This window comes from Numida meleagris, chromosome 12 (genome assembly GCF_002078875.1).
Source record: "Numida meleagris isolate 19003 breed g44 Domestic line chromosome 12, NumMel1.0, whole genome shotgun sequence".
Classification (NCBI taxonomy): domain Eukaryota; kingdom Metazoa; phylum Chordata; class Aves; order Galliformes; family Numididae; genus Numida; species Numida meleagris.
Genome location: NC_034420.1, coordinates 8,889,875 through 8,914,059, shown reverse-complemented (window position 1 = coordinate 8,914,059; position 24,185 = coordinate 8,889,875). Strand labels below are relative to the sequence as shown.

Genomic DNA, 24,185 nt, shown 5'->3' with positions numbered 1-24,185 from the left:
AGTTAATTATGTAAACGACAAACCAGCGCAGCAGAGACGTAAAATGGCCAGCTGCCATTGGAACACACCTGCATTTCATATTAATGAACCCGTGTATCTCAGACTGCCTTACAAACCGTACACGTGGGAATCACTTCATCCACACCACTCATAAGGAGAGGCGCGTTTTCCCATTTATTCATGCTGCAGATAAAAATATTTAGCAGACTATAAACTAAGTTTGTTACATAAAAGCCTGAGTCTCCCCTTGAGAGATATTCCAGTCACTGAGAAGATCCATAGATCTTATAACCAAAACCCAAGTCAACAAAACTAAAGCCGTTGGTTTGGAAGAATTTTGTGTTAAGGTATTTGAATAAGGATTCCCAGTCTGAAACAAAAGCATAAGAGGACTCAAAAAAGGGAAAAAAAATCACTGCTGATAACACAAGAACTAAAGGGCCTTCTTTCTGGGGAGACTTACTGTCCAGAGGTTATCAGAAAAGGCAGGTAAGGACTTCTGCTTCTCTGATTTTTGCAAATGTGCCAACTACTGTTATTTAATGATGGCATCCTTTGTTTCCAAAAGAGAGGAAAACTTTCCCTTGGCTCTTTCAAAGGCTGCAGGCATTATAACAGTAAATGTTACAATGGTAATTCTGGGCAATGTGCAGCAGGACCCTGCACGAGCAAACAGATGGGGAAGCTTAGTCCTACCTGAGATAAAACTGCAGATCGTCTTCTCACGTCGTGGAAGAATGCTGGCTCAGTACTGCATACAAAAAGCAAAAAGCAATAAATCATCCTCCAAATTTAGAAGTAACCAAGGTCTTCCAAGTCCATCTGTCCCAGCACAGAAACTCATGTTTTCTTAGCTTCGGAAATCCAACACAATCTCAGCCCAAAGTGTGCCTGCAGTCTAATATAACCACCACTGTACCTGTCCGCACACAGGAGGGTCTTACCTACCTACAGCATAAATATCACTGAACATACTCGCTCTTTAGCAGTGGGTCCGCTTTGTAATGGTAGTTGGGCCTTAGCAGAACTGTTCCAGTTCACTCCCTTCCTATTCCCAGAGCCACGAGGATGCTGCTAGGAAAGGGACAGAGCAGGGCTTCTGTCTGCAGGGACTGCCAGCTCTGCACAGAAAATTGAAGCAGTCGCTGCTTTGTTCTGCCATCAAATTCCTCCAAAGACACCCCTCCGTAAAAGCAAGCCTTGAGCAAATTTCCTTGCTACTGACTGAAGAACTAAGTTGATTGTGGCAGTGTGTACTGAGTGGCATCTGCCTGTGAACAGCTGGCTCAGTGCAGCGAAGCTGGGGGCTGCTGCCTGCTGCTTACAGTGAGAATGTTCCTCAAATACCTAAAAATCACGTTTAATTCACTGAAAGAAAATTCAGAAATGCTCGGTAGGAATGTACTCCTTACACAAACCAGTACTGGGCACACGCTTAAAGTGACAAGTATTGTCTTGAAAAATGACACTTTGCTAAACTGACAACTTAATGCTTTCACATGCACGGCAAGGCATAAAGAATCTCTAAGCAAAGCGGTCCCGGTTCATGAGTCAGCAGCAGTGAGAGATGGCGATTTAGGTTGAAAAAACATTTTCTGAAACGTTGGACTGGAGAAGGTTGGCAGAGACATTTTTGTAATGCTTTGCTCAGTGTGTGAATTGTATCCTCCACAGATTACAACACTGTGTTAAGTGTTATTAAGGCACAGTGAGCGTGAACTGCACCCACACTCAGTCCATCATGCAAGTAAAATCAACGTTCTTCACTCACATGAAAAACATCAGAATTAATGCAAAGCCAAGAAGGTGTTCTCGTGGCGTTGCGCTCAGAGGATTTAATTTCAGCTTTCATCACTCACCAAAATTAACTTTGAGGAAGAAAAATACAATCAAGCACAAATTTTATCTACTTCTGTATTTTATATATACAAGGAGAACTGAGAATTTTTCACCAGCAAATTCTGGGAGGGACCCTGAACAGAATAGTACCACACTATGGTTTCCCAAGTGCTGTAAACAAGACGACCAAGGGAGCTTTCTTTAGTAATAAACACATTCAAATTAATTAACACTTGCGATTAAAGAACGTCTGACAAGCCACACAAGAAGTCAGCAAATTGGAGTTTGGGTGTCATGAAAGCAGGTACTACCTGATAGCACTAATGAAAGCACCAAGTTTCAGAACGACCTTCTCTCCATCTCGGGGAGTTCAGTAACACCTCTGGAGCACTGATTCAGCCCCTCCACACCCCTTCAATTTCTATGACTGGGAAGACAGCTGCAAGTATATTCTTATCCCAGAGGCTGTTTTTCATACTGACAGACTGAATCAGCTTATTTTACGCAGAGGAAGAGATGTCAGTGTTTTTTGCCTCATCTATCCTTTCTAAGGCTATTATTTGTCTTAGATTTCCTGTAGGCTAGCAATGTGCATTTTGGACCGTGGCTGAGCAGGTTTTCATTGCGCTGAATAAACAGCAGCTGGAGAACCGGGACAGACAGTAGAAACTGTCCGACAACAACTTGACAGCTAGGAGACTCTCTTTAAAACATACCTTAGCCTTTAACTCTGTACTAGATGGGTTTTATCCATATCCACCCAAGCTGAGTTTCTTCACTGATGCGGAATGTAGCAGTTCATTTAGTGAAAGCAGCACCCCAGAGAAAGCTGGTGGCTGACGGTGCGCAACGAGCAGTTTGTGCTGAAAGAAAATATTTGAGATCCACGTACTGTGGAAATTCTGAAATTCTACCCCGCAGGCATACCTCCACCTTCTGGAGTCAGCTTGGAGCATTTATTTATAGTCTCAGGACAAAGTGAAACCCAAAAGAGACTTGAGATATTGTCTTTCCTACAATTTACTTCTCAGCAATTCAGAATCAGCCAAGGCCATTGCTATGAAGGTGGTTATTTTCAGTTTGGAACACCCCAGGCTTCTGGTATTTCACCTTATAGAGGTGGATTTTTTTAGACTCTAATAAATTAAACCTCGTTACAGAGGCAGATATTCACAAAATATCCTGCAGTCTCCAGAGAGGAAAAGCTCTTAATTAATTTACACACCAATCAGACGTCATATCTTGATAAGCACCCCTACATTTATAGCACTCGTGAACTAAAACGAGCATGGGAGCACCTTGTTTGTGGTAGACATCACTAGTTCTGCCACCATGGCTCAGGAGACTTAAAAAGCCCATGCTGCAGGACCAAACTTCAAGTCTATCATACTCGTTAGAAATCATTATCAGATAAAGCACTGATAAGCGCACGCTTTCTAGAAGACCACTCTGCACTTGAAAGCGATGTCGAGAACTTGTTATCACGCTGGGAGAGGCCAACCTGAAACCACTTCCTAGCAATAGCAATATAGAGAATGGAGAGATACTTCCATTATCAGCCAGTGCTGTCTGTTTGTCTGGTGCAAAACGCAACAATGCGGAACTCATCATTTGCTAGGCAGACCTCCCACCTCCAGTCTGTATTTTTCCAAAGTTTACCAGCATTTTATGATTATTTTTAAATAGCCGTTTCAAGGGATTGAATGTATACACATGGAGTCACCAGCAATTTTTTTCTTGTTAAAAAGGCATTAGCTTCTAAGTTCGCATCTTCCGAAGCCAATGGGAATTCAAGTGATTAGCATCTTGCAGAACTAATCCCATTACAGCTCAATTCTGCATTTTCTGAAGTGCCCATGGAAATAATTATACTCAACATCTATAAAACATTTACAACACCATCCCTCAGATGCAGGCACAAGAGATTAGTAGCTCAGATGCCAACAACAAAGCGCTGGTCAGCGCAATGCTACTTGTTTCTAAGTTTAGAAAGCAACAACAACAAAATATTGTGGAACTCCTAGCCACCAAGGATCGCTTCTGAAGGGCAGTACAGTAGGTGGCAAGCCTTCACAAGACTCCTTAGACAATTCAAGATCAGATATTTTAAATTAAAGTCGACGCTAGCAAGCTCATCTAAGAATGTCCTTTAAAATTCCAGACTTTTTCCTTCTGGGAGTATCAGATCACAGCTGCAAGACAAGTGAAAAACAATCCTTGTCTGTCCGTGCCATGCTTGGACAGGTCCTTGCCTGGTTATCTTTTTGTCCCAGCTGCACAGTGGTTTCCGACTTGAGTCATGCATTGCACATGCCTCGGTGGTACTCTTCTCATTAAACACGTCACCTGCCCAGTTACCCTGATTTCTCAGCTGCATATTGGTTTTCCTCTTTGTCCCTACGAATTAGTAGCAGAGAGCAGAAAGAAATGATCCAGTTCTTGGCTAGGTTGATACTCTTATTGCTGTGAAAAAAAAAATAGAAACAGCAGCGCTGAAGCTGCCGAAAGGTTTTCCAGAGATACACAAGATTTCTCAACAGGCACCAAATTCACAAAATTAAGTAGTTAGGGTTCAACATTCCCTAAAGACAACATCTGCACGTAAGCAGTAAGAACGGTTCTTCTTGCAGCCTGATTCAACCAACAGCAGCTCTACAGCCCTCCAGACATCGCCCTTCCCATTTCCGCTGCACTGCGCATTTATCTCGCAGCGATTTGACGCAGTGGTCAGGGCACTCGGCATCTCTCAAGTGGTTACAGCCTCTCTCACACACCCCCTACAAAGCCACGCTCCGTGTTCAGACCAGAACGGGACCGCGGAACGCAGCCTCGAGTACTTGACACATTGCACACTCAGACACGCGCCGACGTCACTTCACCAGAATCACTTCCCGAGCCCCAAGAGCTTCGGTCACAACGGAACGCGTATCTACTGGAAGCTTAAAATGAAAAGGTTAAGAAGGAGCATTGAGTTAAAAGTTTTATTCATTCAACATCTCACATTACAAATATTTAAAAATTATATGCATACTGGTATAAATAGTCATTTGCAAACTATTTAATAACATTAATTTTCACTAGCACTTCAACAAATGAACTCTTTAAAAAAAGTAACTTGTGTTATATAACTTAGAGTAGAACATACAAAAATATGAACTTAAACGTGAAAATGACTTTAATAAAAAATGAATTACCCTTATTTAAAATGCTATAATAAATACTACAACCTCCCCATACACAGTAAAAACTATATGGAAATTCAGCCAAGTAGTACAATTAACTGACATACTTAAATAACTTTTCCTTCTGATAATATGAGCAATACATTGGGGGAAAAACATATTAGGGATTAGTAAAAACTAGACACCCACTTGCTAAAAGTTTCACTTCCAAAAAATATAACAAAAAAATCTGATGAAAATTATAAAAACTAATTATACTTTAAAATTTAAAAATATAAAAAATAAAACAGTTGAATACAATATTGTCCCAATTCTTACAATGCTATCACAGTAGCTTTAAAATAATAAAATAAAGCAAATGACCAAAACCTTTTATTCCATTTTTTTTAAAAATAATCTCAAATTTACATTAGTAGAAAGATTGATTTCTGATTCTTTTCTTTAGAAACGCCAGCAAGAAAGAGGATTTACTAGAACAGTAGAAAATGACATTTTTAAATGTCTGCAATTAAAAACAAAGAATTACACTGCAAAGATCTTCCAGAAGTCTGAAATAGGTATTGCACATAACTTGAAGTTAACTTGCCACAATTCATCACATTCAAGTTTTAAATCACCTTTTAACAGAAGGTTTCAACTCCTCTAAAAACAAAAGGGGTGAATTATCAAGTCTTTCCAACAGCATCCTTAGAAAACGCTAAACTCATTCACTGCAAGTTTTAAATTTGCATTCTGCAGAGGTCTGTGTATGGAGAAGTATATACTATACCAAAAAGCACGGGGCAGTGGGGTTCCTTTACATACAAAATAATCAGAAACACTTTATTTTACATTGCAAAAATAACCATGTAATTACTCTGTAACTACATTGTAAATACATGGCCGGTGCCATGCTAGTGTGAGAAAACTACATGCTTACCAACCCCTTTGCAAATCGAAGTGATGCCCTAAGACCGGCACGCTAATTACATGTTAATTATGTTTGGAGCTACACGGTAACCCCAACTACAAATCCCATGTAATCAGAAGGACGTGTCGCCACTATTTAAGTACAGAGTAATGTCTATAATTGTTTATGCCCTGTAAATCGAAGTGTAACCAAATAATCTGTAAACACGCTTGTCACACAATCACAAGTGAATATTAGTAGAATAACAATTTCTTACATTAGTCATGCATACTAACATTACGCGCCTGCCACCTAGCAGGCTCTCTTTTATTCTTTAAATATAATTTAAAAGAGTAGACACATTTCTGCATCAAACACCTAACATCAATTTTTTATTAATATTAAAAATGGCTAAACATTCACCAAAAACGTCTGCGTTTGTGTATAATTTTTAAAAACTCAGTAAGAAGCTGTAGACAATTCTGATGTTTCTTTACGTTTAAATTCTACGCTATATTTATGCATTTCAATTTCAGGGTCTAAAGACAGTGTCATTTGTCACTTTCATGCTTTTCTTCTTTAATTCTCAACTTTACATATACTATTTCTTAAATTATATGTACACCAAATACCTGGTGCTGGGCTAAGATGTTTAAGCAACATGCTTTCTTTTCTCTGCAGATTCTAAAATAGCATTGCCAGTGCACAACATCCATAATTCAAAATGTATGCAGAGCACTGAAATGTATAAAAAGCAGAATATAAGAAAATAAAATTTATTAAAATTATTTATATTAAAAAATGAAGTATATGAAGATCTCTCAGTAATAAAAGTACAAAAAGCTACTCTTTGCAATATGAAAAATTGAGGTATTGCATAAAGAGATATCCCGTCAGTGAAAAGTGTGCCTAAAAATGCTCACTGTTGGAAAAACAAGATATACAAAAGTAGTGCATAACAAATATACATTATGTGCATGACAAAATAAGTTAGCTACAAAAACACTGTACCGAAATTCAGCAGGTCATGTACAAAGGGAAAATTATTATTCAAAGCTAGTTCTCAAACAGTGTTATTTCTTGTAATGGTAACCCATCTCACCTGTTTACTGGGTAGGATCGGCACAATAGCACACCCCAAGCCACCTACAAGCATTAAAAAAATTAAAGGAACATTCCAACTCTAATTATGTACTTCAGAGAAAAAAAAGTCCCTGACAATCTACACAAGAGCACTCTGCATTTGCATTACTGTTGTCAATATTTTCAGGGATTTCATTAAAAGCAGCTCCCTTTCTATACTTGACTAATAGACAGCAAATGTCTCCATTTTGACCTTTGGAACTTGAGAAGGTATAGTTCATTAAAGCCTGTATTGAAAATAAAAAACTGCTTCTCATAAAGATAATCTGGGCTGGGGGACGGGACGAGGGGGCCGGCAAAAGCTTTCAGCGGAGCAGATGTTTTCCAAGCAGTGCTGGGGCAAGTCTTTGGTCTGAGAGAATCTAGGATGGTACCATGCCAGTCGGGCGGTCTACAAGATTGCCACCGAATCTGTTTGTTTGCACACTGCTAAAGGGTCATTTCAGAAGCTGGCCGGGGCGTCAGTTCAAAAGTAATAATTTTCAGAACTACTCCTTCCTTCAGCTAGTACAAACTAAACCCCTGCACCCACTCTTTATCATTCAATTAACATGTACTGTGTTAATGCTTCTCAAGGTAGAACTTATTTATAATAAAGCAGGCATTAACTTAGCAATGTTGGCACTTCAAATACCTGTGTTCCTCTATTTTCCCACGTTCGGTTCTGAAGAAGAGGAATTTTAGCTGGGATTCCTTCTACAAGAAGAGTAAGAAAGGCATACGCATGCTTGCACCGTTTCATGCACAAAACAGTGCAAAACAAGACCTGGAAACTATGGAGGTTCATGCCTTCTGTTACAACTAAGTTAGAGAGTATTTAAAACTAACTTTACATCCGTGATGGGAAACCAGCAAGCAGCCGATTTTACTTTGTGTGACACATTGGAATATCAAAACTTCAGTAAAAATCAGTGATATCCTTGAGGTATCTTTAGGTTTTCTAGTTTTTCATGTCAAAATGGAGAGCAAAAGCTGGCCCCTGATGAATGTTAGTATATTAGGATATAGAGTTATATATAGCCATCAAAAATAAAATCTATATATTTATCCTTCAGGAGAGGAAATGCCAGTTATCTAGTTGTCATTACTCTAGCTTTGGTTGGACTTCTAGGGCTGTAGCCAGACAATTGAGTTCTCTTAAACATAAAGGAAAAAAAAAGTGCACTCCCCCCTCAGTAGTAACTTTACTCAACTTTTACATTCAGGAATTCTTAAAACGTAATAATTTTGATGAAAATATAGTAAGCTCTGCCTATCTCATTACTAATTTGGATGTGGGTGGTAGTCAGAGGCAAGGTCAGATATATACCGAGCAAAAATTTCAGCCTCAAAACCCTTAAAAGAAAGAAAGAAGGAAAGAAAGAAAGAACTATCATTACTAAAATGCTGCTTCAACTTCACTCATGCATTTTTGTTGCTTTAAACATGCTCTTTCCTGTTGATAGGTAAATGCTAACTCCGTCTGTTGCTGGAAAAATCCAAAGTCAAAACAAAAAGAGAGGCAAAAACAGGCTTCCCTGGGGAAAAGTGTCAGAACAGACTGATAGTGTTATTGTTATGTGGTTATTTTAATAAAAGTATTCTTATGTTCTTTATTAACAATAATTTAATTAAAAAACCAAAATACTCTATTGTTTCAATTCTCTTTTCTTAATATTTTTCTCTCCTCTAAGAAAATGTTGCATGAAATTAAGTGTTCTCTCCCTAGTAGAGACAAGAGAATGCAACTCATTTGCAACGTTATCAGTACGAAAAGGAGTTCCCAATACAGTTTTCAATGACAAGATTCTACAAAATACCCATATTATAGGCCATTCTTTCATTATACTATTGTTAAATTACAGACTACTACAAAAGGACATGCTATCTTGAATAAGAGAAAGGGCAGGGTGGGGTAGGGACAATCAGGATAACAGAAGAGTGCACTTAATTTGAGGCCTGCATACGAGCGCTGCAGTGATCATTTAGTTCCAGCGGAATGAAATATGTCTTGGGCGATCTCCTCCCTCCTTCACCAGGGGCTTGTGGAATTCCCTGCCAGCGCGTGAATGGATAGCAGCCCAGCAATATTCACAGTAATACTGCAGACAGGTAACGTTAGCACAGAAAAATGGAGCAAATTTTCCACCGCAACGGGCCCCCTGACATTCATCACAAAGCTGATCATCCAAGACATATGGCTTAACTTCCACCTGTATGCAGAAAACGAGAAGAAAGTTCACAGTTCTTAATTACATTTTAGATGAAGGCAATTCCACAACATGTACTGTTTGTATTCTAGCAGGATCGCAATCAGAGTTTTCTAGCAGGGAACAACACGGACAAGAATTAAACGCCAAAACTCATAGGCACTCAATGGGAGAACAATCCTGCTCTCACTGTCTCCCCCAATCCTTCAAAAACAGCCCGAATCCAACGCTCAGCATCAGTTTCACACAAGCTGTCATTTGTTTGCAGAAAGGAACAATCAACACATTGCTGCAGAACTGATACACACAGATTCACATCAGAAGACTCAAGAATTTTGGGGGTTTATTTCTAAGTAGCGTGATGCGCAATTAAGCTCCTACCCAGTCAGGTAGGAATGTAAACTGTTTACACAACACTGCCTGCAGATTAAATGTGCATTAGTTTGTACATTTCACTGTCTGAATTCCCAGCTTTAAAAAAAAATTCATTATCTTCAATAAGCAGCACATCTCTGTTCTCTTTTTCTGTGGCTTAGTCCACTCAGCAGAAAAAGCCCCACCTACTCTTGCTGGTATCAAACATGAAGCTTAAAATGGGACTGATGACCATCTACTGAGTTGGCATGAAGGGCCAGATGAGCAGCAGACAAGAAAGAAGAAACACCTCTTTAAGTTCTTAACTGATAATGACTCACAGGAACTTAGCAGCTGGTGCTCGGAGGACACATCTACACTACAACATCTGCAGGCTACTAGCTTTTAATCTAGGCATTTGCATACCAAAAACAAACCCCTGCCCACAGCACAGAATGCTGACTGTGTGACAGGAAGGTGAAGCTCGCTGCTCTCAGTATACAAGCTGGCTAGAGTACAGCTCGTTTGGACATGCCTACGTGTTCAAATCACAACCGTAGCACGGCCATCCCCTACAGGCTGGGGTTCACCTCATAACCAGTAACCACCTCCGCCCCCACTCCTTCACTCCCTCGGACTATGAAAGGTCCGTGTGCATATCAGAAGCACCACAACAAACCTTAAACCTCACCTTAAAGAAGCACACAAACAAGTTCCTGTCCTGAAAGTGTTTGCGAGCCTTCTCTGACGCTTGTGCCACCAGGCATTTTCACAAACATTTCCAAATATCCAGACTGCAACTGGCGTCTCTACGTTGTCCTGCTATTTCTGCATCGGCTTAGGGATGGCTCCTTCTACAACTCACAAATCTCAGTTGTATGCCAGCTGGTTCACACGTTCCTAGCGTTTTAAACTCACCCAACCCTAATACACTCCAGAAAAGGCACTGCAGTAGGTTTGTGCCATTTGTGCCTACAAACAACTTGGGAGATGACACAGCAGCCTTTTCCCCCTTCTCTTTTTCTCCCCTCGCACTGCTAGAGTTTTGTTTCTCAAGCACTCCTCTATGCCAGCTCAGAAGAATGGATTTATAAAAGAGCAGCAGCAGACTGAAGAGAAAGAGACTTAACTCTCTCCCTTCATCATCTAGTTTGCTAAGCAGCTTGAGGTTGGGTACCCTGTGATGAGCTAAGAGGAGAAATTACAGCTATGCTGTGCTGACCTCCTTAACATGGCAACTTCACAGCTTTACTGTGCTTGAACATATGTGTTCAGAGGCTGGCTTAGGCTGCAACCTAACGGCCATAGCTGTGCTGCTGCACAGGTAATTACACCTCTGCTTGCTTTAGCCTGCTACTGCACCACTGTTTTTTGTGCAAGTTTACAAACCAGGGGTATGAGTCAGAGTCCTCAGCACATTTATTCAGCATGTGCTATAGTGCACAGGACCAACACGGCCTGCATTTCTTGCCCATGCTGGGCATACGGAGGCCTTACAAGAAGTAGCTTAAAGTACAGCAACTTCATCAGGCACACTTTGGGTGGCAGCACACAGCAGATGCTCGGCAGCAGCAGCAGCTGCAGGCCAGTGAGCATTTACCTTGCATTCTCTCTCTGAAGGGCACATGTGTTAGCAGCACCTCCTCGCCTAATTTTACAGGAAATCCTTTCTTGTTATTGCTTTCGTTTTTCATTTGTACAGAAAAACTTAACTTGCTATTTGTTATTATTTTTTCTAATTATTAATAAAGTATTATTTCCATTGTTGCATTTGTATATCTTTTATGCAACCAAACGCTCTTATAACGAATCCTCTGGGCATTTATCTCCCCGTGGTTTTTCTGAACAGACAAAATGGAGAAACACAGAGGAGGAGGAGGAGAGAAGGAAGGGGAAACAGATTGCAAAATACTTGCCACAGTTCACAATTACTTAAATTTCTAGTCCCGACAGCTTCAATGGACCTATTCACCCAAATGTCTGCTTATGCAAGCAGAAGTTGCACAAGGGCAGCCCAAATTATTTGTTCAAAGCCATACAGAACTTATTTCAGAGCCAAGATCAGAACAAAGACATTCCGACTCATAGGCCCTGAGACAAACAGTTGTTACATTCTACCCAAGCTTCATCGCCACGGGAGAAGTGAAATGATAATCAGCGCATCAGCCAAGTTTGGGGGTTTTCTTCTGTAGTAATAATAAAATTGAAATAAATAGTGACAGTCACATAAGGAAAATTTAGAGACAAAGCAGCAGTGAGAACAATAGATGTAAGGGTCTTAGTTTCTCAAAATTGAGGCCCAGCGATCACTGCAATGGACAAAGTTGCATTTGATACAGATGAGAGGGCACACGCAAGCAAACTACAGATCTATTTGACATATCCCTTTAATTTATATTAACAAATGAATAAAATTAAGCAACTAACAAATATAGCAGATTATCAATGAAGCCATTAACTGGGCACAGCCTTTACATAAGAAATGCAGGCCGACCGTGAGGCTGCAATGCCTGCTGAAGAGTTCACAATGCATTACCATGCTGTTCTTCAGAAACACTCAGCATACAATGCAGAACACTACTGCTACGTTCTGCCCGCTCTCTACAAAGATGCAGAACAGGAGTAAAAACTGCTCCACTCTCAGCAGATAGCCTCCTCCCTGACATTATACAAACACTACAAGCGCAAATCCTTGCAGTGGGAGTACATGACGAGTGTAATATTCTTATAAAAGGGCAAGGCAGCTGACATGCTTCCCATTATGCTAAGCAATTTGAGAAAGTCAGCTTCACAGTTGCCTCCCACGTTCCAGAAGCAATAGCTTTGTGCCACTCCTTCATTTTTATTCTGTGTTGTATCTTAGTGGCACAATCTAGCCCTAAATATGCAATGCATCTGATATAACATTTACAGTCTTCACAATGACACACATTCACATGGAAAGCCGTTTCTAGAGAAAGCTCTGAAAAAAATAAATAGAGTATGCTTGAAGACCTTACCCGTTTATCTATCTCTCCATGCTGCAGCTGAACAAAGCGAGCACTGATAGCAGCTATGTAACTCTGTTGATTAGAAAATGCAACCCGCCCAGCTCCTTTTGGGTACTTCAGCTCAGGGTCTGTGTCAATTCCAGCATAGCACACCCCTCCATAGAGTCGATCCATTATCATTGCAAGTTCCACTAAACCAGAAAGGAAAACGAAACGGTGTAGACTTAGTTATTTTTTCTCCCCCTCTAAAAGCATCAAATGTGATAGTTCGTTTGTATTCATGTACCCCACTGCAAGTGTCAGGAACATTTAATAGTTTATTTGCTGAAATAACTTCTCTCCCCCCTTGCTCCCCAAATCAGACTGCATATTCAACATGCCCAGTGCTGCGGAACACGCAGTGTACCTGCTCGTAAAGGCCGAGGAACACCACCAACAAAAATGGTTTTTCGTGGGTCAAGAGGCTGTGAACCATCCATAACAAAATCACTATCACTAAGGTTCCAAGGCCGGATCTGAACCTATGGACAAAAAGCCTTTTTTTTTTAACCATTCACAATTCAAAGTATATCAGTAATATAACTTATAACAGTATTCTACAAAGTAGAAAGCCTCTTAAACTACACTATTTTTTAACTCACTATATGCTCAGCAATCATTTCCCAGAATGAAACGTTTATAAGCTCCACTTGATTGTACCGAATTTCCCCACTTCGTTGTTACCCACATTTCTGGGAAAAAAAAAAACTCACCCTTTACTTACGCATTTACTTAATCATGACCAAACGGTGCTGTATGAACCACACTACTGCACACATATCTGCGCTATTTGTGCGGGCCTAGGCAAGCGTAAGCACTAGACCAGCGTTATCTCAATGGAACAGGCTCAAATTTGTGTGTTTATTTACTATGAAAAACTAGCAGCTTTGTATTTACCTACAGCTGGCCAAATTTGAAGTACAAGGGTATCACAGAAGTCTCCCAACTATGAACAGACTTGCATCAGTCACAAAATCATTTGTATTAATAACATATAGTTCTACACCATATTATGTTTTTGTATTTGTCTCTGTCAAAACAGGTTGCATACAACACTACAGATAATATTACAGACAATTTTGTTCCATAAGAAGCAGAAAATACCTGCCTGAAAATATATTTATTACATCAAAGGTGAAGTTTAGCAAACCTTTTTCTAACAAAAATGTGAATTGTAACTAGACTTCAACACTTTCTGATGTCTACTTTAAAAATACATTATTCATCTTTTTGAAAACTTAATTTGACGATCTGGGGAAATTTAAACATTAGCATTCTGAAGACAGGAAAAACAAAAGGCATCTGAAGAGTACAGTTGCTGGTTATCATACAGGAATTGTGCAGGCCCCGAAAATCCTACCTACCGGTTTGTCTTTGATAGTGGGGCTGGAAACACAAAGATAGAGCTTTCCATCTTCTTCAATGCATGCATCAATCAGTGCCTGCACAGAGCTTTCATCTTGGAACAGCAAAAATGCGTATCCTACCAAAAGGGAAAACATGTACATAATTTCTTTCTTGTATTTACCTTATAGTACAGTAATTCAACCCAAAACTATGCTTGGCACCATGTCATCACGCTACTATATGGTAAAGGACAAACTTTAAGATGCCCTCCCACGTTCCCAACCAAACTTCCTGCAAGCCCTCTGACAGTCATGAAGGAAAAGAAGGGAGGGAGATTGCTGATCAACACATTCTGTCCCCATTTCCTTTGAAAAGGAAAAGCCAGTAGTAAGAACTGAACAAAAGCCACAGCTGTGGAGGCATGCTTCCCAGCACGGCTGTTAATATAAGGTGCTAGTACTCTCTGGCATCTGTGAACAGTATTTAGCTGCTTTACAGAAAACCAGCTTTGATTACTATTACAAAAATGAGTAAAGCAGAACAAGGAACAACAGGAAAAAAAAAAGAAAGAAAAGGAAAACTGAATAAAGTAAAAACAGGAAGTTAGGGAATAATTATTTTAGTGCAGAAAAATTGCAAAACCCATTCTAAAATCAATTTATAACCCAAGGATTCGTCATTCTTTCCCCTAAACATTGGTCATCATCACAAAAATCTCTTTTGAAATTGAGTCTTATCAAGAAAAACGAATTCTAGAACACTCATACAATTATCAGATATTTACCCTTAGGAGGAAAATAAGATTTGCTTTCTGCCTTGTGTGGCCAGTCTACAATCAAAGGTCCAAAGCGACGAAAGCTAGCAGTGATCTCATCTACACAGAGAGAGGCAAAAGGCATGAACTGAAATTAAAATCATTTGAAAAACAGACTTCATTTAGCTTCATTATATAAACAAACATTCCATGACCCTAATGGCTTACCAAATTATAGCAGTGCTTACTAGTTGATGGGGAATCTTTAGGACAAGTCAGAACATACATTGCAAAACAGGACAGTTCAAAGATTTTACTTTTATGTCTACTGTTGATCTCAAAGCCACTAATTGACGGAAACGGAGTCTATACAGCTATCATAACACAGCTTCAACTATTCTCCCACTCCCACAAAGAGTTTAAAGGCAACTTGCTGACTTGCTAGTAAGCATCCAGCTCTGTCAATCGGTCTTAAAACTGCAGAAAGACTGAAGAAAAGTGAACGGCCTATCACAGCAGTCAGTCACACCTGTTCACACTGCATGCCAATGCCACATCAGCAAACCCTATCTGAGCTTGACCTCCAACTAACAGAGAGCAAAATTCCACAACAGTGTTATGCAATATTACAGGAGAGGTGGCAAACAACATATGACTATATCAAGAAGCAACTCTTGGCATTCATTTCAAATTTGCCTTCCACACACAATTGCTGATAAAAATGTGCATATGCTAGTCCTCTAGGAGTCTTCTAGTTATAATTCTGTTCTTGTTGAAAGTGATTGTTCCCTTCTCCATAAAAAACATTTGAACTGTCACTAGTTAAAGTTCTCTGAACAAGAATTTTTCATTAAAAAAAGGAAACAAAAAGAACAAGCTTCCTGTTGCTGAACGCCATCTAAATTGGCACAATGCTTAGCTGAATTCTGCTTAAGGTGTCACAGACCCTTCTACAGCAGCATGGTGTTGGGGTTAGAAATCTGAAAAGGTGCTACTGGTTATGTTCCTTTCAGTCTGTTTATACCCACTGATGACATTGCTAATGAAACAGCAACTGACGAGCCATCGTACTGACAGCTGCTTTGTACCCAAAAGATCATCAGGAATGTACCCAGGAACGGTAGTGTGTCAAGGTTATGTGGTGATGAAGATATTAACCAAGGAAAACACTACTTACTACATCTCTATTCTTATAATAGATCTTCATTTAGAACAGTATTAAGACAAATTTCATGTTAAAATACATTACACAAAATGTATCCTAGAATTACAATCAGAAAAAGTTCAGACTTCGGTGTCAGACACTTTAAATCACATCGTCCTTATTCTAATTTACAGTGTGCATTTAGCAAGAAGAGTGCTGACATGAAGCAACGCTGACAAATTCAAACTATCCTCCTAGCATGCATTTAGCAAAGGTTTTGTGCCTCGATAACTAGGGTTCACACAGACAAAACTATTTGTCTCATCTGCTTTTAAATCAACAGGGGTGGCAAACAAACAAAAAACCAACAAAAATCTATAATGTTTTCCTCTTGTAAGCATCCGGTTATATTTGACCTTCTAAGTGCTGAAGGCATAAGCTATGGTAAACAGGATAGATGTAGCTCTTATGTTGGACATGAGAGTCAAGTTGTCATATGGCAGCAGTACACACTGCAGCACATTACAAGCTCTCTCCCTGACAAATAGTAGGGATTGAAAATAATTCTGTGATTGGGGAAAAAAAAAAAGCAACTTTGCAGATTTACAGTTGTAGTTCTTTTAACCATTACCACACCATGCTCTATACATACAAAAACTGGAACTTTCTGCTGAAAAAAAAAAAAGCTTCACAACAATTGTGACCCTCACCATGCACACGCTACAAGCTACCACAGGATGTGATCACTGCTAAAAATCACCTCTAAGAAACCATACCTAAACCTCCCCATGTGAATTATTAGGTTACATACACTTCACAAACCTACTAGAAATCCTTTTCCTACTCCTAGTTTCTGGTGCACACAGAAGGACTGCAAAGTATTGTGAGTTTCAGCAGGGGATATTTACTAGTTTACTGTTGCACCACCACCCCCTTGTACCTTTTATACTGTAAGCGTCAGTTGCAGGTGTGATAAGGTAAGGTTTTGTTCTTCAGCAGCAAAACAACGTCATAGCCAAAACTAGCTTGAATTATCTCACATTTGCCACAGAGTAAAAGTGGCGAGGCACAAAGCCCGATTTACACATCAAAGCTTTTCTGCAGAGTTAGGAAAACACGCGTTCCCTCAATTAGCAGACAAAAGTTTTCACACCGCTTTTCTGCCACTAAGCCAAAAGGAGCTCTTCTGGGTGAGCCTTTCCGAGCGCACCTTCATCGATATCTGGGGGCAGTCCGCCAACAAAGACCTTCCGGGAATAGCGCTCCACGCGTTCCCCGTTCTGATGGGAGAAGCAGTGAGGTGATCCTAACCCGCTGTGCAGCGCCTGATCGCCACGACCGTCATCCAAGAACCCGTCTTCCATCGGAAACAGCGAAGACTGACCTGAAGAGGGGGTTAGAGAAAAGAAAGAAGGAAAAAACATACTAACAGAACAAAGCACAAACTGTTGAAATGGTTACTAATGCATATGAATGTTTTCGTGTTGGCAGGAGAACTGCTTGCAGCCTTCCCTTTTAATGAGCAATTCTGTTCTTGGTTTCATATGACCCTCAAAGTTTTCGTTATCGTTTAGTAATTCAAATGCATTATTTCAGAGGAAAGGTCACGACCTCCTTCATAAAGGCACTACAACTCGCAACAATTTGAAACAAAATGGTATTTCAAATGGATGCTCAGATCGACTACTTTCCATAGATGTCATGCTTCTCACTCAAATTCTTTTGTAAGAATTTTAAAATGAAAGAGAATATAAGCCCCACTTCCCCTCCCCATCCCCACCTCTTTTGTAGGGAGTTTCCCAATAGCAGACACTGAAACCTAAGCTGTATATATCATTTCCCAGTGAACAGCTTCTTACAAGGAAGAGAGAAAATTTCACAGCGCAGATGGCAAGAAGAAGAATTCTACCAACTCGATATGTTACACATTTAAATCTCCCGATATCAAAACAAATCATAAGCCACCCACTTGCAAATAACAAAAACATCCTGATAAATCCAGGAAGACCCACTCCAATTTACCACAAACGAAGACTGAAAACTGGGCAATACCGAGACATTCTCAGAAGCAAGTTTACTTGGATGTTACAAAAGAATTTCGTTAATGAACTCACTCTAAGAGAGAATGTTGTAAGCATGCTTCCCCTCCCTGCCCAATATGCTTCTGTGATAATCCTTTTATCATAGATTTCTTTAATAATATTCACTACTTCTAAATAAGATTATCTGAAGGCAACCGTATAATGTCATAAACTGAGCACACAAACTGATCTCATCCCTGAATTCTCTCTGGTTACAGTATTCAATAGCTAGACAACAAACTGAACAGATTTCTATTCACTTAATGAGTGCTTTAGGAATAAATACACCTGGGGAAAGTAACCAATTAATGAGGTGGGCCACAAGTTTTGGGATACATTTCCTTTTGCCTAAACTACGACACAATGTGTCTGCTTTTTCGGAGTTCATTACCATCCACCACAGTAATGTATTGCCGAGGTTAATTTATACTGCTCTGCTTCCTTCCTTTGAAAAGAAATTACTGTAGTTTGCTTCATTTTAAAAAAGGAAACAACATCCTGAAAGCAGAAAATTTGACCAGATCCAATATCCAGCCTATTCCCATGCAAAAAATCAAACAGCTCACGGGTTGAAAGCAAAAATAAAATAAAATAAACAGTCCGTGGAATTTACATGAATGAAAAATGGCAGACTCGGTCAGCTTTCTTTATTTGAAACTTCAGGGATCTTTCTACTTCTTTGATCAAAAGAGCAGTCTGTATGCAGCAAGGCCTACTTCTCTAACTAGGTAAACCTGGCTCTGTACTACGACAAAAATATCGTAATGTATACTTAAATGATGTTTTGTTTTTCCCCAATGAACTGATGAGTATTTCATTTGTTTCATCTCTGAAGGCCCCAGTCCTGCAGGCACTGGTGGAGGGGAGCAATTCTCCATACCTAAACATATCTTTTTAGGTTCATTAGCATTACCACTGCTGTGAGATAACTCAATATGCATGCTTGCAGCATCTGGTTCTCTAACCTAAGAGGCCATGACAAATACTCGCTACAGTCTCTGCTGCATCAAGAAAACCATCGGCACCCAAAGAACCAAAATAAGCTTCTCCAGCATTGGCATTCATAACATACACACAAACAGCAACACAGCTCTGCAGGATAACATATCATACAGATGTCCACTGGAAGGACTGCGATATTTCAGCCTCAATAGCACTATTGTGGAGTCCTACCTAATTCAGTTAAAATGTTTACTTACAGCATGCAGACTAGGGAAACTAATGTGAAACTGATGCTTTATACTCTTATATTTTGGAGTTTGCCCACTAGTAACAACTTAATGTTTTTCTCCCATGAGACATTGTCAACATTAGAAAATTAAATAGGAATATTGTTACCTCGCCTTCTCCCATATGTCCTTGCTGCATGTTAAATGAGAAAGAAAACAGCCTTTCAAACATTGTTATAAGGACCAAAAGACCTTGATTTATTGCCTTTATACTAACTCAGTGATACTCCAGCCTCTTCATATTCCAGGTCATTTAAATTGGTGTTCATGAGCTGGCCTCCCCTCCCACCCACAATACCACGCCTTCCTTGCACCATCTCTTATTGACAAAAACACGTTGCTTTGAAGCTGACAAAGTATATATGTAGTCAAAGAGACTTTCTGAGAGCAATGTTACTTCTGAAGTTGCACATTTCTTGTAGCATCTACACCTCGCTCCCCTGCTGGATGTGCACCTGTACGTAAATCCATCTCTCCTCATGCAGCAGGTGCTCTGTGCTCAACCCACCATGCCCCACGCTCCCTCCTCGCCGATGTCAAGCACTGCCACCAATCACCATTGGACCTGCAGGACCAGCCCTAACACAAGGAACATGGAGGCCAACTGTGCTCCTTTCTGTTTTCAAATTCAGTTGCTACAAGCGCTTCGTACAACTCACAAAATCCTTGGTTGAAATTATTACCGGCAAATAACTAGCTGAAGAACTGAAATTCAAGGAGAAAATGTCTGGGTGGATAATCTGGCTTTCTGACCTCCCGCAGTTTGTGCACAACAGTACAGAATCTCTCACACTGACTTTGTACTTCACTGTAATAATTCAACAGCTTCCCGCTGCTTCCTACTTTTCATTTCCCAAAACAAATCAATTCTACCAGCAATAAGTACGACATTTTTCTGTGCCAGCTTCCAGTACCTGTTCAGCACGGTTAAACTTTGTCATCACATTTGCACATTCCTTCTGTTTCAATCTCATTAAAATCCGTATCTGAAAGGAGGCCAACTGTTCATAGGACTTGGGTTCTGCTGGCAAGCTACTACGAGAAACTTGGAGCACATCACACCTTTTATTTTGCTTCCTCATTCAAAATTGAGGCTGATAATTAGTTGAAGTATTTAAATATCTGCAAACCACAATAAAACATGAGTAGTTTCCTCTTTCAAAATAAAAATACATATCAATCCAATTTCCTTCACAATTATTTGGCACCTGTAAGATCATTTGTGTCTCTGATGTTTTGCTGATACATTCACAATTAACACCGAGATTAAAAAACAAAGCCTTTGTCTTCAGATTGGAGCACATCACCTCGCGCTCACACAGATCCACAGATCCTAGCTTTATGGAAGAACCTGGGGGGCTTTACAAGACCCGTTTATGCACAGAATCCAAGACACTCACACAGTCCTGCAAATGAAAAGTGTGGGGAAACTTGTGTTTCAGGGAAAGCAATCAGCAACCTTCCAACATTCTGACAGGGATCAGAAGCGTGTGCACGTTTCAGAAACGCAGAGCACTTTCAAAACCAGCCCTGCCTATAAAGCCATGAAATCCTGCCTGCAGTTCCTGAATCAGAACCAAACCCCACGAACTCCTCAGCTTGGAACACCCACTCTTGGCAGCACCGCGCTCGGCACAGACTCGGCTCCCCCTGAGGATCTGTGCACACAATTCAGGTCAGCGGACTCCTTCCTCACTGCTTTGCCACCTGTGTCACTCAGGACAATCAGATTTTTTCTCCTTTCTTGGCATGGAAAGCAGTGAAAAAAACCTTGGCCACCAGCTAGACAGCATTTTCAGTGCCAAATACCACTGAAGAAGGTTTGAAGAACCAAACGCTAAGATTTTTTTTCTTCGTTTAACTTGTTTTCCCCCTTTGCTTCCTCTAACCCACAAAATACCAACACTTGACATTTCAAAACGTTTCTCAAGAGCCACTTGTAAATTACCCCAGCGCAGCACAGATACAAACTTTCTCCACTCATTGAATTCAGAGCTCATCACATGCCATTAATTTCGCACAATGTAATACAGCCCCGAAACAAAAGAATGCTCTCTTGGCAGGCCAGGAAGGCAGCTAGCTGCCATCTACCAGCTCTGACTCTGGCTTTCATAATTTCATATTAAGAGAAATCTTATCCTAGCTAAACTGCAGCACAACTGAAGTGCCTGCTGCCTCCCACTCTGCAGAACGGTAGCGCTTGCAGCTGTATTTTGTGCCATTAAGAGCAGGGGATTTTCACAAAAAGGCCAGCATCGGGGGTGGAATGTTTCAAGCAAAGGGACGAGCAAGCAAGAGGCTCTGTATCTTCTGCAGAGAACGTCATCCCAACCCACTCAGAGCCACACTACAACTAGGAGAAGTATGCCAGCATCCAAACACAGCATTCATGCTTAGCACTAACATAAACATAATGCCAACTGAATGCCCAAAGTTGAATGGCAGCTGTATCTTTGTTCTCACTTCCTAGCTATAGTTCTTTTAAGACATGTGAAGTCTACGCTGATGTAACACCTGCCAGTTCTGTACTTAACTCATGCCTTTGGTGCACAAGCTGCTCAAGGCAGTGATTCTGCTCTTTACATCAGCAGTCACCAATACAACCACATACCACAGTCTCTTATTCTCATGGTAGGCACCGGTTATGATCTACCCAACATTCATGATTCTATTTTTTTTTTTTAATTATGGAAAAATAACAGAAGTAGAATCTGACTTCGCCATTTCAACAGCACAGACTTTTATGCCAAAGCAGATTAGCAGCATAACAACATCTAATAGTTTGGTTGGAGACAACTTTATACATCGAACACTGGGGGGTCAGCAAGGAGAGAAGCTGAGAAACAGTGCAAAGTAACCATTAAAACACGAGAACCGGGTTTGTGTGAGAGCTTCCACCGCCTTCATTATTCATTTCCTGCTGATGCTCAGGTAATCTGCCGGGCTAACACAGTGCCACGCAGACTGAACCTCAAAAGATGATATTTCACACATTTCAACAACCACTTAACTCCTCCTGAAAGCTGACAAACCAAATCCAGCCTCGCTCCTCACAGAAATATTGAAGCTTCAAAGCTAACTTTGAAGTTTTCTTTGCTATCAAACAGAATAATACGGAGCCATCTTTTCCAAAACAGACCTGCTTTAAATCCTAAGCATAGCTACATCTTTGTCTAGAAGGTACTCACATTTTTTATTTTATTTTTATTTTTATAATTCCCACTGCGTTACGCTGGGTTATAGCAAATCAATCTGAGTGGAACCCATAAATATCACTGATACTTGAATATTTCTTCCCTGCCCTCCAGGAACCCCCATAGGGTCAGAGATAAAAAAATCAAAAGCAGAAAAGCAAATCACAAAGCACACTCCCCTGCTGCAGAATGGATGTGTGTTTGAATTATATGTGCATTCCAGAGAAACAGCCACCCCACTGCTGGTGGCACTGAGCTTTGCTTTATGCTATGTGTGACTTCTAAGGAATATACAAGTTATAGAAATATCCAACCTTTTCCCTCTGTACATCTCCCAATTTATAAGATGGAATAACTAACAGCATTTATTTTCCAAACACGTAAGCTATTGCTATACTTACTTCAAAAACGAAAAGGTAAAGGCACAGTTTGCAGCTGAGAAAAGGAAAAGTATTAAACAACTTTGCCAGTAAAGAACAAAACAAGTTCTCAGCTACAAAATACACACTAATGATGGACTTTCTGATAGGAGGAAAGGAAATAGGATGCTACGTGCTAAAAATCATTAGGTAGAATTTATTTACTACGTGACAGAATAAGATATTATTAACCCATGACAACTTACTACTGATTTTACTGAAACATGTAGAAAAGATGCAGAAACTTCACAAACCTGCCACTCGTAGTTCTGGTTCCCATGCACTGTTCCTGGATCCTTTACACAGAGCATACCCTCAAGAGAGGCAGATATCTGCCCATGCCATCAGCCTGACGACTTCTGCAGAGGGGCAGGCTGAGCTCTGCCCATGCTTTAATGAATAACTTGAAACGCGATCCCTGCATGGGACTCAAAGCTCAACTTACACTGGCACACACCAACACGCTGCAAGATTTAAAACCAGAGTTCCTTAAGTACAGTAATAGGTTCAAAGCAACTTATTTTTGTCTGTGGAAGGAATGATCACAAGGCAGCCTGGAATGTAACATGACAGCTTTGTTCCTTTTTTAAGCATCCTCTTACTTCAGTCCCAAACAATAAGGGAACAGTAACACAAGCAAGTCGCTATCACACACACTCAAGTCTCTGCAACAAAACATTTCCCCATTTTTCACATTTACAGTAACTGTAAAAAAGACACTAATTTTTGCGGTAATTTATTTGAAAATTAAAGACAGAACTGTACTACAGCCCCACTCCAACTAGCAAGAGAAACAGAAAGCACGTTTTAAAGGAATCAGCACTTTATTTCCTCTGCCTAGATCCAGGACAGCAGCACTATTGCAACAATTTTAAATCACATGTGAACAACCAAGACATTATTTAGAATGTTTTCACGAACTTGCCTCCACCTCCCTAACCATTTGTGCACTAGTGACAATATTTGTATGTCACGTTACTACAAAACATTGGAAATCTATGCATTTATTAAAAATAGTGATATAGATACATTATCTATCACACATGTCCCCACACTCCACTCTTCTCATATCTATGCAATCTGACTGCCAAGCTAGGATTCCCGTTATCAGGATCTCTAGCAACGTAAAACTTAAAGAATAGGTCTCTCTGTACCTCCTCATCTGCATATCTACAGGTATCAGAGATATGCAAATGGATGCTCTACTCATCTAAAAATACCAACTGTTTTATTTATTGAAAACAGAATCCGGAGAACAGCTAGCATCACAGCTAACCCATCTGCATCCCAATAAATGACAAATTAAGCCAAGTAAGGATAAATCTACTTTAAGATGTATTTTCAGACTCCTGTAATCAAAAGTTCTTTTTATTACATCTCATGCTTAAGTAC

General features: G+C 40.1%; 1 protein-coding gene across 1 annotated transcript in view; it reads right to left on the bottom strand.

The window, feature by feature from the left end:
* Window positions 4,997-24,185, bottom strand: part of CPEB4 (cytoplasmic polyadenylation element binding protein 4) — a 38,847-nt gene continuing 19,658 nt past the window's right edge. The window contains exons 3-8 of the mRNA XM_021410950.1: window positions 17,081-17,254; window positions 14,757-14,846; window positions 13,990-14,108; window positions 12,993-13,107; window positions 12,596-12,777; window positions 4,997-9,245 (exon numbers count right to left, since the gene is read on the bottom strand). Of these exons, the coding sequence (XP_021266625.1) occupies window positions 9,018-9,245; window positions 12,596-12,777; window positions 12,993-13,107; window positions 13,990-14,108; window positions 14,757-14,846; window positions 17,081-17,254 (908 nt within the window). The 3' untranslated portion in view covers window positions 4,997-9,017. The remainder of the gene's footprint in view (window positions 9,246-12,595; window positions 12,778-12,992; window positions 13,108-13,989; window positions 14,109-14,756; window positions 14,847-17,080; window positions 17,255-24,185) is intronic.